This window comes from Onychostruthus taczanowskii, unplaced genomic scaffold, assembly GCF_017590055.1.
Source record: "Onychostruthus taczanowskii isolate IOZ18803 unplaced genomic scaffold, ASM1759005v1 scaffold55, whole genome shotgun sequence".
NCBI classification, from domain to species: domain Eukaryota; kingdom Metazoa; phylum Chordata; class Aves; order Passeriformes; family Passeridae; genus Onychostruthus; species Onychostruthus taczanowskii.
Genome location: NW_024503124.1, coordinates 567228 through 581857, shown reverse-complemented (window position 1 = coordinate 581857; position 14630 = coordinate 567228). Strand labels below are relative to the sequence as shown.

Genomic DNA, 14630 nt, shown 5'->3' with positions numbered 1-14630 from the left:
TTTATCTGCCAGCATAAAACTTCTGCTGGCTGCAGATGATTGTAAATAACAAAATAGTAGAGCGTCAGTCAAGTCCTAGAAGGCATTGTGGGCAAGGAGCCCATGAACAATCATAAATGAAACTGCATCTCTGAAAGAAGGAGAAGCAAAGGGGCAATTTGCTGAACAGTAGCCATCAAAATAAAATCAAGCAGCAGTCAGAAATTATACTGTAAGGTAAAACTGTGTTTCTGGCAGAGCTCTGTCATGGAGATTACCTAGGAAAGTTCACAGCCTTCACATGTCCAACGAGGCTTTTCCTGGTTCTTAGTACAAGGTTGAGCAGCACACCATTCCTTGTGGGATCCTTTATTACCTGTGTCAGGAAGGGATCATCAAAGCTTTCCAGGAACCTCCTGGACTGTCTGTACTTTGCTGTGTTGCCTCTCCAGCTGTCAGTGTGATTAAAATCCCTCACAACAGGGGAGAACCAGGACCTGTGCATTGAAGCTGCTTTGAGCATGCTGCATTGTGGCATCACAGTGGTGATGGAATAAGGAGGCTGTGTCCTGTGCAGGACACCCACTGCAGTCCGTAAGGGATGGGGGAATAGGAAAACCTGCTTGGCCTGGAGGAGGCAGAGCCACCCCCAGCTCCCCTGGCCATCAGACTGGCCTGGGACAGTGTGACACAGAGCAGCACTGCAGGCACACAGCCCCTCAGCCAGGGGCAGTTCTTGAGCAGCTGACATCCCAGCTGCCCCTGGCCCAGCAGGCCAAGGACAAGGGAACAGCAAGGTGTGGAGTGCAGCTGGGATGCTGGCCGAAGGCTTGGCAGGTCCGGAAATGCCATGGCAGGATCCCCAGGCTTGGTGAGGCAGAGGCAGACAGGTCAGCATATTCTCCCCCTCCCTGCCCACCCCGCGGGCCCGGGGACAACGGGCTCAGGTGGGGCTGTCCTCACAGGGCAGGCGGCAGCTGCCAACATCGGCTACCATGCTGGCCACCAGCACGCGGCTGAGTGCGAGCGGCTCAGGAAGGCCAGGCTGCGCGTGGAGAAGGCCATTAAGGTGAGGGGCTGGATTTCACACTGCCCCGTGACGGCACATGCCCGCGTGTGTGCACCTGTGGCTCAGAGAGCCGAGCCAGAGCACTGGGGTGGGCAGGCTGAGCTCGCTGCTCTCCCGCAGGAGAAGAAGATCTTCACAGTGCACGGCCCTTACCCCGTCATCCGCCGGCTGCTGCGCGCCCGGGGCTGGGTGGAGAGGAAGCTGCCCCTCAATGGCAAGCAGCTGAAGCAGCAGCCTGGCGACCAAAGGAAACAGCAGCAGGAGAAAAGGGCAAGTGGTGGCGGTGATGAGCAGGGGGAGGCAGTGCTGAACCCGCGTGGTGGAGCACAGCCTTCCTCGGGCACCGCAGAGCCGCTGCAACACCCATGCTGCACAGCACACGATAAGGAGAACAAGGAGGAAAGGGAAGATGAAGACGAGGAGGAAGACCAGGAGCAGTGCAGTGGGGACTCTGAAGACATCCATGACCTCATGGTTAGCTAAGAGGGCTAGGGCTGAGCTCTGCCACAGCTCCCCATATCCTCCCCTGGGACCCTCAGGGGCAGGGCACAGCCTGGGGCGAGGGGATGGGGGCTCCCTGGCTCACCCTGGCCCACTCCCTCCTGCAGTCCTTCCTGGTGCAGGACCAGGTGCCAAACTTCCTCTGGACCATTCGCCTGAGCAGCGTTGACCAGGAGCTGCTGCCAAGGATTGAGGTGGTGAACCGCTATCCCCAGCTGGCCGCGCTTTGCACCAAGGTTGGAGCACAGGGGCCTCTGGGAGGGGGCACAAGGGGTGGAGGGGTCCAGAAGGGAATGACAAGCTTCTCTAAACAGGAGGGGCTGTGCCAAAACCTGCAAAACTTGTCCTGGTTTGAGCAAATCGACTTCAACACCTTTTTCCCCCGGTGCTACCGGCTGGGGTTCAGGGATGAGGAGGAAGCATTCACCGGTGAGCGTGGGCTGCTGCCCTCCTGTCACCCCTCGTGCTCCAGTCTTCCCATGTCCTGTGCAGGACTGGCTAGGGATGATGCTTGCCTCTTGCAGAGGATTTCTGCCTGACAGCAGCTCGCAGCCTTCTCAAACTGGCCCTGCAGAAAGTTGGAGACAGGCCGGTGGGGACAGAGCAGCCCCCAAAACCCGATGAGGTGCCAGGTGAGTGCACAGAGCTGGCTAAGTGGGGTGGAGGTGAGTTCAGGGTGTGTCTGAGGGCTGAGCTTGGTGGCTGAGCCTCTGCTCATGTCTGTGGCTTGGGATCCCTTACTCCATCCCCTGCCCTAGCTCCAAAGGCACCTGTCCCACAGGAAGGCTCAGTGCTTCAGCCCCAAGGCTGGCATAGGAGTCACGAACCTCACCCCATGCTGTCCACAGCAGGGCCGCGCTCCCCCCTGTATCCCCAGCTGGTGGAGGAGGCCCTGAAGGTCTGTGAGCAGCACCTGGAAGTTCTGAGGCACCAGGACATCGACAGGAACACCCCATCGCCCTGCCGCACATGCATCGACTGGGACCGCTTCCTGCTGGAATACTACCGTGTGGCACGGTGGGTGCTGAGCAGGACAGGGGCAGGGGGCCGGTTGCGGGGCCGGTGCTGACCCCCTGTGTCCCTCCACAGTGAGGGGACCGGGCCGGTGCTGGGCAGGGAGCAGCGGCAGCGGTGCCAGGACCTGCTGCAGCGCCTGGAGGAGAAGCTGCCTCAGCTCGCCATAGAGGGTAACCTCAACATCTGGATCGTCAAGCCCAGCGCCAAATCCCGCGGCAGGGGTAAGGCTGGGGGAAGCACGGGGCACAGACCTCCCCACGAAGAAGGGATCCCAGCATCCCTGTGTTGCCCAGGCATCGTGTGCGCGACGCGGCTGGAGGAGGTGCTGGAGCTGGCGCAGAGCTGCACGGGCCCCCCAGTGCAGGTGTGCGAGTGGGTGGTGCAGAAGTACGTGGAGCGGCCGCTGACCATCTTCAGCACCAAATTCGACATCCGGCAGTGGTTCCTGGTGACCGACTGGAAGCCACTGACTGTCTGGTTCTACCGAGACTGCTACCTGCGCTTCTGCTCCCGGCCCTTCTCTCTGTGTCACCTGGAGCCGTGAGTGTCCCCCCTCACCCCCGGCTCACGCTGCCCAGCCCCCGGCACCCCCTGACCCAGCCCCGCTCTCCCCGCCCCAGCGTGTCACCTGGAGCCGTGAGTGTCCCCCCTCACCCCCGGCTCACGCTGCCCAGCCCCCGGCACCCCCTGACCCAGCCCTGCTCTCCCCGCCCCAGTGCCAGGCACCTCTGCAACGTCGCCATCCAGAAGCGGTACAAAACATCACAGCCGGACCCCCGCGTGCCCCCCGACAAGATCTGGTGCAACAAGCAGTTCCAGGCCCACCTGGCACGGCTGGGGCGGGCGAATGCTTGGCAGCGGGTGACGGTGCCCGGCATGAAGGCGGCGATCCTGAACGCCCTGCGCTGCACCCGGGACCAGGTGGGGTCCCGCAAGGGCAGCTTTGAGCTCTTCGGGGCTGACTTTCTCATCGGGGAGGACTTCCAGCCCTGGCTGCTGGAGATCAACTCCTGCCCCACCATGAGCCCCTCCTCGGCGGTGACGCGCCGGCTGTGCGCCAACGTCCAGCGGGACACGCTGCGCCTCGTCATCGACCGCAAGGACAACCCCACCTGCTCCATTGGTGCCTTTGAGCTCCTCTACAGGGAGGTAGGCTGGGGCTGGGGACAGCCACCCCCCAGGCACCCGAGCCCCCACTGCCCGTTGTGTCCCCCTGCAGGCAGCCGTGTCCTCATGTCTGACTGTGGGGCTGAAGCTGATGGTCACAGGCTGTTCCGTGAAGAAGCCCCAGCCAAAAAAGCATCGATCCAAGGACAAGCTCCCCACCACTGTACGCAGAACCCTCCAGCTCCCTGCACCCTCAGGTGACAGAGCCGCCAAGGTCCCCTGGTCCAGAGCGGCACAGGAAAAGCTGCCTCCCCTGGAGCCGCAGTGCATCTGCTGCCTGCCCAAGTCTAACCCTCCAGCACTGCCACAGCCCCCGGACTGCTCTGCTGGGAGCCAGGAGCTGCCATGGCTCCTTCACCTGGTTGGGCAGCCCGAGGAAGCTCAGCCCCTGATCAGTAGCTGTCCCATGGATAGAATGCCAGGACTACCAAGCCAGGGAGACCCCAGGAGCCCCTGGCGGCCCCCAGGCTACTCTGCTGGAGACCAGGAGCTGCCATGGCTCCTTCACCTGGTGGTCGGGCAGCCCAAGGAAGCTCAAGCCCAGACAGCTTTGCCGCCCAACACCAGCTGTCCTCCGGATAGGGGACCTGTGCCACTGCCCCAGGGAGCGACCAGGAGTCCCTGGCTACCTCCGGGTGGTTGTGCCAGGAGCCAGGAGCTGCCATGGCTCCTCCACCTGGCTGGGCAAGCCGAGGATGCCCAGCCTCAGTTAGCTCACACGCAGGAAGCTCAGCCCCCGATCAATAGCCGTCCCCTGGATAGGCTGCCCCCGCTCCAGGAAGCGCCCAGGAGGCCCTGGCGACCCCCAGGGCCCGGGAGCCGTGGATCGGCACAGCTCAGCCGGCCGGGTGGGCAGCCCCAGGCCGCTCGGTCCCGCAGAGTTCTGCCCCCGATCAAGGCCCGTCCCCCGGTGCGGGGGCCTGTGCCACAGCCCCGGGGGGCGCCCAGCAGACCCTGGCGACCCCCGGGCTGTGCACGGGTCCCTGCAGGAGTTCCTGCCAGGCCAGCGCGCCTGCCGGCGCTGTAACAGAGCACCGCACCCCAGCCCCTGCCGGGAGCAGAACGCGCCAGCTCCCAAAGGGGGTGCAGGACACCTGGGACACAGAGACACCCCCACGAGGCCACAGCGTCCTGCCCGTCCTGGACGGGCTAACACAGCAGCACCCGGCTGCCTCCCACGGGAACCAGAGCCCATTGCTATGCCGCGGTAGCCACCTTAACCTGCGCGCCTGCTTTAATAGACTTTCGTGAGAAGGAGCCTGGCTTGGACCTTCTGTGTGTGGGAGACGTGGACACAGCTGGGGATGATGCTGCAGGCAGGACCTGGGGCTGCCAGGGCAGCTGCTCTGCTGGGTACAGACAGGAGGCAGGAAAAGCTGCCTCTGCTCCTGCGTGCCTGCGGTGGCCCCTGCCGGACAGAGCTGTGCCAGCGGTGACATTGCTGCAGCCCGGCACGGGGAAGCGGTCAGGCACGGAGTGCTGGGGGGGCTGGTGCCCCCTGACACGCCAGGGGGATGGCAGGAGGAATCCCATCCTGCGGGCGTGCCAAGAAAAGAAATGAGCCTGGCAGCGGGTGGGGATTAATGGGCTGGCAAGCCCCTGTGGGCTCCTGGGGCTGCTCGGATGTACAGGAAAGGACAGGGGGGCGTGCAGTGGGGCCCTGGGGCAGCACCAGCTCCTGCAGGTTCCTTTTGTGGCAAGGTTACCCACCTTGTTACAGAATCCCAGAATGGGTCAGTTTGGAAGGAGCACAGTGGGTCATCTGGTGCCAGCTCCCTGCTGCAGCAGCGTGATCCCAGAGCACCGGCACAGGATTGTGTCCAGGCAGTTCTTGAGTGTCTCCAGGGAGGGACATTCCTTAGTCTCTCTGGGTGATCTGTTCCACTCCAGTGTGGAGTGAGTTCTTCCTGACAGCTGGAACTGGCACTGCCAGGGCAGCTCCCGTGCTGGCAGAGAGCAGACAGGATCTTGTGGCTCCCCAGTGCTTGTGCCCACCAGGCCCTGTGCCTGCTGCTGCCCCAGGGATGGCTGGGCCAGGCCTCTCCTGGGCTGGGCAGGCATGGTACATCAGCTGCAGAAAAAGGCTGGTGCTTCTGGCAGAGGTCTGACATGGAGACTGGAGCTGGGAGAGTTCTCTGCTGTGAGAGCCAGCTCCTCAGGCCTCCTCTCTGTGAAAGTTCTTCCTCACTGGGGAACTCCTGCTGCATTAAGGTACAGACAGACCATTTTCTGCTGGCTGCCTTCATCAGGGCCACTGTGAACAAGTGGAAGACAACCTGTATGCAAGGGGAAAATCAAACCTGGCCAGCAGCAGGGGCCATCTCCTGCATCAGTTTGGATCATGTGCCCATATTGGTGAGTAGCTCCTGAAAAAGTTGTTTGGCAGAACAATAACTGAAGGGGTACCATCTTCTGTTCCCCTAGGAAAGAAATCCTTGTGGGCATCACCCTCGTGCCTTCTCATCCCACCCAGAAGGGGCTGCAGATTCTCCCAGTCTTCACATGTTGTTCCACACAAAGAAAGGGAGAAGAGCTGACTTAATTGGCATTTTGATATCTACCACTCAGTCAGAAAACCCAGTGCTCAGGAAATGTTTTTGCATGACTGGTTAACTCATTCAGATGCCAGTGGCCCAGAGGCAGGAGTTGGAGCAAACAGAGGGGCTTGACTGAGTCAGAATGAATCCTTCAGGACTGTCCTCGAGGGTGGCAGTGAGGATGTATTTAGAAACTCTCCTTGTACATCAGAAGTGGAGTAGGAGAGTCTCTTGCATGAAGCAATGACAGCAGCACAGGAAGATTTTAGGGATGTGAGAGCAGGTGTCACAAGGAGAGTCAAAGGATGAAGCTCCAGAACTCAAATGACATCAGCAGAAATAAGGGTGTTGAACAAAGAGCTGGAAGCAAGCTGTGAGAGAGGGAAAGAAACTGTGCTAATGGACTGGTTATGGAAAAGCTGAGTGATCATTTGGTGGATGGTTTCAAAGGGGACCAAGGGATAGTCAGAGAGAGATTCCTAGGTAATAGAGGGGAAAGTCTGCTCTCCCAAGTGACAGATGCTTCTGGGAAGCTGAATCAGTTGTGTACCAGAAAGTGTACTGAGAACAAGGAAATATGCAGGTAGGAGTTCAAACAGATTACTGCTGTAACTCAGTCTCTTGAGATGGGTAACACGAGCAAAAAATAAATCAAAGGGGGAAACCAGTGCAGAGAAGTTAAGCAGAGAGCAGCAACAACAAAAGGAAAGGAAAGATGAACTCTGCACATGTACACAACCTAAGGCCAGAGGAGTTGCATGCTAGTGCTGGTTCACAGTCAGGCTGTCATCCCACTTTAGGCACACTTTGTGATTTGCCTTTGAAGTTCAAACACTTGTGAAGCCTCCAAGGATTGTTTCAGTCTAACAGAAGGACCTCGGGCTGACTGCTCTTGCTCCCTCAGAGTGCTTCATGTCCTGCTGGGTTCGTGCACACCTGATTCCCTGTTTCATCCATGCCCCACCCAGGCAGCCCTCACACATCTACCCAAACCACAAACACACAGCGAGTCCCTTCGTGCAGTTCCTTGCTCCCAAGGCTTCCCTAAGCCTCCCTGGAGTTTCCCCAGCCTGCCTCTGCTGTGGCTGTTCCAGGAGGAAGATGTGATCACAGTTACCTCGTGCTAGCAAACAGGACATCAAGTCATCGCTCTGATACCACAACAGCTCCAGTAAAAGGCACAAAATAACATAAACATGAGAACAATCCCTCTCACCTCTGTCCTCAGATTAATCTTACAGGCATCCTACATCCAGTACGTGTATTTTGCCCAATTTATCATATATTTCACTAAGTATGTATTTATGACTGAAATACAAGAACCTGCTTTTTCTTCCCCATTTTAAAGACATTTACCATTCAGTTGGGTTTTCCTGAAAGGCAACTTGCAGCACAAATGTTGTTCTAGTCCCAGTAATCTGTGCTCATACGCTAGTGGAAAACAGACAAAAATTCCACAAAGTGGAATTCTTGGGCTGCTCTAAGCACTGTGGAGCTAATAAATATATTTACAGCTTAGGACTTTTGAATGGCTCCTGAATAACCCAGCTTTATCAATTGTTTGAGACTGAATCCCAGGAAATTAAATTTAGCATTACTACTGCCACAAATCTCTTGCCATAGCTCCAAGGAACACCTCATTTATAATATCAAATCAGTAAGAGGAACTGTATTGACTTAAATGGGCTGGAGGAAGGAGGATTTCCTCATCCCTAAGTAATGGCTTCACTTCCTGCTCCCAAAATGAGCTTGACTGGGGCAAGGCTAAGTCACAGTGTGTTGGCATTATAGGCCATGGAGACCTCATGGAAGAAGGCAAGGGGAAAAAATAAAACAAAGTGGCAGAGTATTTGCTGAGTGTGGCATTACAGAAGGATGGGGTGAATAAATCCTCTCCTACTAGCAGCAGTGCCTGTACAACCCAACAGCTGTTCTGTGGCACAGGGATGGCAGGGGAATCAAACACTCTGGAGCTGCTACAACTGCTACAGGCTGTGACATGCTGCTTACAGGAGAAACAGAGCCCAGGGACCCCCAAAGGCAGGAGAGCTGTAGAAACACAGAAAACAGTCTACAAACAGGAATCTGTTTTGTGCAATGCAGCTCCTAGCTGCTGACTAAGGATGCCAGAAGAAGCCTGGCACATCGTAGGGAATTGCTGTTGAGCTGTACAACCATTACACAGGACAAACAGAAACATTCACAAGAGCCAGAAGTGGCTTCAAATTGCCTATTAATTCTGGATGCCTGTCAGCAATTGTTATCTGATGGGCCAGAGTGAGCGGGCTTCTTCTACGGAGGAAAAAAAAGAAATCACATCTAACCATTACTTAAAAGCAATAGCTAAAGAATCATTTCATCATGACTTTCATCCCCTTTGCCGTTTAGCCCCCCTTCACAATGGCTGGTTCCTCCTGGCAGCACACCCCTCTCAGCTTGCTGGGGCTCCTGGCCCCGTTCTTCCCCCACCACTGACCCTGTCCCAGGCGAGGGGGTCGCGCTGTGAAGGTGCAGGGTCCCCTCCCAGCCGTGAACTGCCAGCAGCTGGGGGCAGCCCCTCCCAGCTTGGACACTCAGTGCTTCCTCCTTGTCACCGTGTGGCTCTGAAAGCTTTAAAGCTTTCCGGGCTGAACAGATTTGAATTTATTGGTAAACAAGGAATATCCACCTTCTGAGAGTCAGACCTGTGTGCACGGACAGGCACCATCCGTGTTTGAAACGCTGATTTGCATCTTTGTGTAAATGAGTTTGCTGGGGCCAGGCTTGTGCAGTGTGCTTTCAGTGTGGGAGGAAGCTTTACCTGAATGTAAAAATATTCGGTGAAAATGAATTTCAGAGATGCGTGTTGCTCTGCTTACAGAAACCAATTTTAATGTGACCCTTCAGCAGTGACAGCAGGATCTGAAAAATGCCGAAATATGTAATTTTAAATAAAATTTTCATGGGGTATGTAATCAAAACTTTAAAACTGACCATTTTCTGTCAGGCTCAAGATAGGGTTATAAATTTTAAAAAAAAATCAAAAACCCAAACAAAAAACCAAAACCAAACCCAAAAAAGAAAACAAACAAATAAAAACCCCTTCATGCTTAATATCTCTGTTCTAACAGATTTTTGAGACTTACCATCAATAGTTTTCACTAGAATGAATAACAGTAAATCTGTGGGCTTTGGGCAGTTCTGTGTCCTTGAGTCTATTGGCATGCTTACCCAGTCAGGGAAGACAATTGCTCGTGACAGCTCTGACCCATCCCCACCAAACGCCTGGGCTGCAAGGCTGAATGTTAATTGCTGCCTGTTCACAGGGAGTGCTTGCAGGGCTTGGGAGAGGCTGCATCTCTCCAAACGGTGACAGAAGAGTGGCTTTGGTGTAAAGCCCCACTGAGGAGCTCTTTTTGCTTTGGTCCTGCTGCTAGCTGGGAAGCCTTGGGGTGCCATTACACATGTGCTGGGAGCAGGGTAAGGCCAGATCCTTACCCTGCTAGATTATTTAAAATCCTGCCTGAACCCTCAGAAGTGTTTTCTGAGAAGTCATGAACACCGTTCAACCCCCCACACCTCCCAGTTTGTTTATCTCACACTCTGCCTGGGGGCTTGGCTTGGTACCATGGAAAACATGCCTGAGAGCAACAACCCTGTCTTTAGTTTATCCTCAGCCACTGACATTTACAGTCTCAAACTCAGCTGCAGCAAGAAACTGTGGGAAGGAGGTCCTGAGTCCAGTTCTGGTATGGAGCTCCTGATCCAACATCTGCTTGGGAATCTTGTGTTAAAGGGGCACTAGAATAAAAAACAACAACTAGGCAGGTCAAGCTTTAGTACCACACCTCATCAGCTGCCTCTCCTTCATGCTTTGAAGGGCTGCCCATTCACTCCCTGCAGCTCCCTTCCTTCTTATCAGGAGCACTGCAAAGGCCTCCTAAGAGTGTGGAAGAAGGAGGAGGAAGGATGGCACCCTGGCAAACACCATCATGGCACAACAATGCAAAAAGACCAATCTCCTTTCTTTAGTAGTAAAAAAATGCCTTCTAATTCCAAATTCTAATTACGCTGCAGCAGCTGAGACATCAGTACTGTTTCACTGGGTTCTCTGCTCAGGGTCCTGACAACATTCAGACATTTGCCTGGAAGCAATAAACTACGCCAAAAAAATTACAGCACAAGTGAAAGGCTCAATTGAAATTCACATCCAAACAGGCAAGACACAGTGCCAAGGCAGTCAGCAGCCTGGTGGATATTTTAGGCGATTTAATCCTTCAAATATATGCCAAATATCTACCTGCAAGTCCTCAGCAGGCAGCTTTGCTTCAGTGAGGGGTTCACTCCAAAGGAAGGTAAGTGTTGGCGCCTTCCTTCCCCTGGACCTTCTAATAACATCAAGTTAAACAAATATTTAATACTAATAAATGCAATACAACACAAATAACTGGATCCCTAAGAATCCTGTTTTGGGGAGGCTCCCCGATCCATAAAGCTGAATTACTTTGTGAGGAAATCACCTGTGTTTGAGGTCTGCTCCTGGGGGCTGGGGCACGGTGGTGGTGATGGCACAGGGGGCAAAGGGGCAGTTTGCCCTCATGCCATGAATAAAAGTCACCTCGGGGGAAAGATCCCTCCACAAGGCTTTTGCCTCGGCTGAGCGAGAGGGACCCAGCGTTTTGCACGCTCTATTTTCTTCCCAGCCCTGAGCAGGACCTGGGGCACAGCTGTCAATCTGAGCTGCTTTTCGCCTTCCTTGCCAATATTTATCCGCTGCATTTTCCCTGTGGCAGGCAGCTGGCAGCAGACAGGTCCTGGTGCAGAGCACGGCCGGAAGGACAGAGCTCTGTTTGCATCCCTCCAGGTGCCGCAGGGTGCAGGGCCGAGCCCCGGGGCACGCGCAGCAGCACCGCAGGCTGCTCACCATCGCTTGGAGGAGGGCTTCTGCCCGGCTCCGGCCGCTGCTGCAGGGTTTTCGCAGCAGTTTTCTTCCGATCTCTGCTGCCCTCTGGTGATGCGCAGCCGAGGCAGAGACCAGAGCCCTCCTGAGCAGCCAAAGCCTCGGTCTTTTGCAGCAAAAACTCGCTCTCAGCCTCATTAAAACCCCAGCGTAGGCACAGCGGGTTTGATTCTTCTTTGTCCCCAACACAAACCCTAAAGTCACTCGGTGAAGGATTTCTTGTCTAATAACACCACGGGGATTCACTGAGAAGTTAATTTGTCCTTATTACCTCACGTCAGGTAAATACTGGTTTAATTTAAAAAAAAAAAAAAAAAGGTAGGATGAGGGTTAAAGACACTTGAATTTCTCTCTGCATCAGGAGCCATTCTGGGAAACTTAGCCCTGCTCCATCCACTGCTGCTTACAACCCCACATTTAGATTTCAGGCATCTATTTTCCATCACCAGCTCAGGGAAGGGTTACCTCTGACAGGGTCTTGCCCAGATCCTGTGCAGAGCTCTGGGGAAAAACCCAGGGGAGTATATTCTCTAATCCCTGCCAGATGCAATTTCCAAATGTTAAGACAAAAGCTGCCTTCCTTATAGAGATAAACACTGTGGCAAGCGAGCAGGGATGGACCCAGACTGCTGCATATTCCAACAGGCTTCCTTTTCTCCCGAGCTCTGCTGTTCCCATCACCTGCTGCAAAACAGATCTTTAAACCACGCACAGACTGCTCTGCCTCTGCTGCATGTGCTCAGACCAGTTGGGAGGAGAGGAAAAAAGCCCCATTAGGCAGGCTCCTGGCTGAAGAGGTAGATCTGCTTCAAGCCTGCTCCTCCGCTGCCTCTCAGCATCCTCCTGGACAATCTCCATGGCTCAGTGCTGCTCCGCAGGGCCCAGAGGGAAATGCTTCCCTAAAGCACCTGTCAGAGGGCTGAAAATTGCCAGCAGGCTGTTCCTATGCCACTTCACTTGGTCACGGTAGGGAGGCAATGCAGCCGTGTGGATAACACACCGACCCAGAAATCCAGCCCCTTGTTTCTCTGCTGCATCTCCAGGAACGAGCGCTCCGTTCCTCGATGCTTGAATTTCCACCTCTGCAAAGCGAGGGCATCTTTTCCCCCGTAAAGCAGCGTGAGAGCTGCTGGTAACAAGATTTATGATTATTGAGGAGTGATTTAGTACAGCTTTTAGATCCTGCTCCATTGATTTTGCTTCACAGACTCGGTGGCTCCTGCCACTATTACCGGTTAACTCGCGCCGGCCCTCCGGTACCTCCTGGCCGTGGTGTTTGTGGAGGAGGATGCTGGCACTCAGAGCTGCTCAGAGAGCCATGCTCACCAGGGGATTTACGGTCCAAATTAAAGCTTGGATATAACCTTTCTTTTTGTATTACCCCCTTGGACAGGGTGCTTGCAACAAGCATAAACCACAGCCACCAGTATCACGTTTAACTCATGCGATACTTAAGAGGGTGAAACAGCTTTCTCTGATAAGCCCTGTGAAAAGTAAGCGGTGAATGTAGATCCTAAAGTAGGTTACTGCTCATCAGTCCTGCTGTTTCTGTGACTTGTGGCCAGTTTAACATCCCTTGTGAGCTCTGCTGCCCTGTGCTGCCCTGCTCTGCAGTCCCAGGGAAGTGATGGATTACGCAGTGGAGGGTTTCTCTGAGCTGATGCATATTTTGATCCATAATGAGTCATTTTAAACAACTGTGCTGCAGAGCAAAGGGAGGTGCCTTGTCCAGGTCACGGTGTTTGGGTTTAGGTGAGGAGGTGGGTTAATAGCAGGTAAATGAACTTTCTGCCTCCAAAACTGTTCTAGGTTGCATTATTTGGATAGCAACAAGCAATTTTCCCCTTAGTAAAATCTATACCGTTTGGCTCAGTGGGATTAACAACTAACAATTCGAAAAAATTAAAAAGCAAGCCAATGTGGCAGAAGCAGACTGCCTGATCATCCTGTGTGTGTGGATGTGTCTGAGCACAGGAGGGAACAAAGACCTGAGTCACCGAAGGGGAAGGTCTCAGGAAGCCCACGTCAACATCAAATCATTCAGCAGCACTTCTGCTTTGTTTATGCAGTTCTCATTTGGCCACAGTCACAAAACCAAGTCTCCCTTCAAGTAGCTGAGCTGCCAGTTTGTGGTCCAGTATGAAACAGCCCAAACTCAGGGTGAGTGCTGCCTGTGCTTTGCCTCCCTGGTCCCCCATATCTGAATTAAACTGGGTAGGTTGGGAGGCAATGCTGCAGGATTTTCCATTTCCTAGTCCTAGCAGAGACAGCAAGCCACCCCCAAACAGATCATCCTACCCTACTGCTGCTTTAAAACCCAGATCAAAACCCAAGCAGGTCAGTACTCCGTTTAGACCCAAAAGCCAGGTTTTTTCCTTCGAACACTTTTGTTTTACTCCAAATCCCATTCAAAAAGCCACACTGGACAGACAGTGTCTGCAGACAGGAGACATGAAAATGCCTTCGCCGTGAGGGGAGTTTGTGGACATTGGAGCCTCTCTACAGCACCACTGGGCCCTTTGCTGTTCAGGATGCAAATAATCGTCACTGCACTGCACTGACAGATTTGGATTTTCATTTACTTGGAGAGAATGGCCAGTCCTTAATAAGGTAATTAAAGGTCCTCTTTAATAAACCAGCACGAGACATTTTATGTCTCCTGGCTAGCGCCCAGTGTAGCCGAAGTTCAGCTAAACTCGCTGACAAAGGAGCATCCGTTGTACCTAATGTTTATTGACCGGTTCTGAAAGGGTCGGCTGCTGCGGGGATCCTCCTGCGAGCTCGGGGCTGCTGGGGCTGGCTCCGCGGCTCGGCTCGCTGCGCCCTGCCGGCGCTCGGGAGCGCTTCCAGCCGCGCGTCCCCAGCCAGAGACCATCTCTCCCGCAGCTCCCGCAGCTCCCGCAGCTCCCCGCTCCCATCCCGTACTGCGGCAGCGCCGGCAGCTCAGAGGGAGCCTGGAACTGCTCCGAAAGGCCGGGCTTATCGCCGCTCAAACAGCGCTCCTCCTTACGTGCTGCGCTAATTAATCTATCACAGGGGCAGCACACGCTCATTGACCGCCAGCCCGCCGGAGAGGGGCTGGGGGAGCTGTGATGCTGGAGCTGCTTGCTTTATTTAATTCCAGATCTTTTTGCCTCCCTACAGCAGCAGCCTTCTGCCTGCGCCTCTCTGACGCTCTCTGTCACAGCCCCAGGCACCACAACAACTTTGATTTCTTAAAGACAGACACAAACTAGGTTTGTGCTGAATTATTTTTACCCATAGATATCACAGATGTGAAGACAGTACAAGGAGCGAGAGTGTTTTAACAAAACCAACCTGCCACACCTCAGCCCCAGCATTTCAGGATGCCTGTGAATAATCTGGAGATTTCAGGTCAACCAAAAGGCTGTTAAATTGTACCCATGAGGATCTCTTTCAG

The 14630-nt window shown here is 54.4% G+C and overlaps 1 protein-coding gene across 1 annotated transcript; it reads left to right on the top strand.

Moving 5' to 3' along the window:
* Positions 1-794: 794 nt before the first annotated feature.
* On the top strand, positions 795-14302 carry LOC121342601 (tubulin monoglycylase TTLL3-like). The gene is made up of 14 exons (XM_041417144.1): positions 795-816; positions 945-1048; positions 1169-1522; positions 1657-1785; positions 1864-1978; positions 2074-2181; positions 2225-2227; positions 2401-2566; positions 2639-2787; positions 2860-3106; positions 3283-3715; positions 3786-3896; positions 4496-4980; positions 13960-14302. The coding sequence occupies exons 1-14, from the start codon at positions 795-797 to the stop codon at positions 14300-14302; spliced, it is 2769 nt and encodes a 922-aa protein (XP_041273078.1).
* The last annotated feature ends 328 nt before the right edge of the window (positions 14303-14630 follow it).

Coding starts and splice junctions, on each gene's coding strand:
- LOC121342601 (XM_041417144.1), top strand. CDS start 795: ATGCTGGCCGAAGGCTTGGCAG. Junction 1,523..1,656: donor AAGACATCCATGACCTCATG/GTTAGCTAAGAG, acceptor TCCCTCCTGCAG/TCCTTCCTGGTGCAGGACCA. Junction 3,107..3,282: donor TCTCTGTGTCACCTGGAGCC/GTGAGTGTCCCC, acceptor TCCCCGCCCCAG/TGCCAGGCACCTCTGCAACG.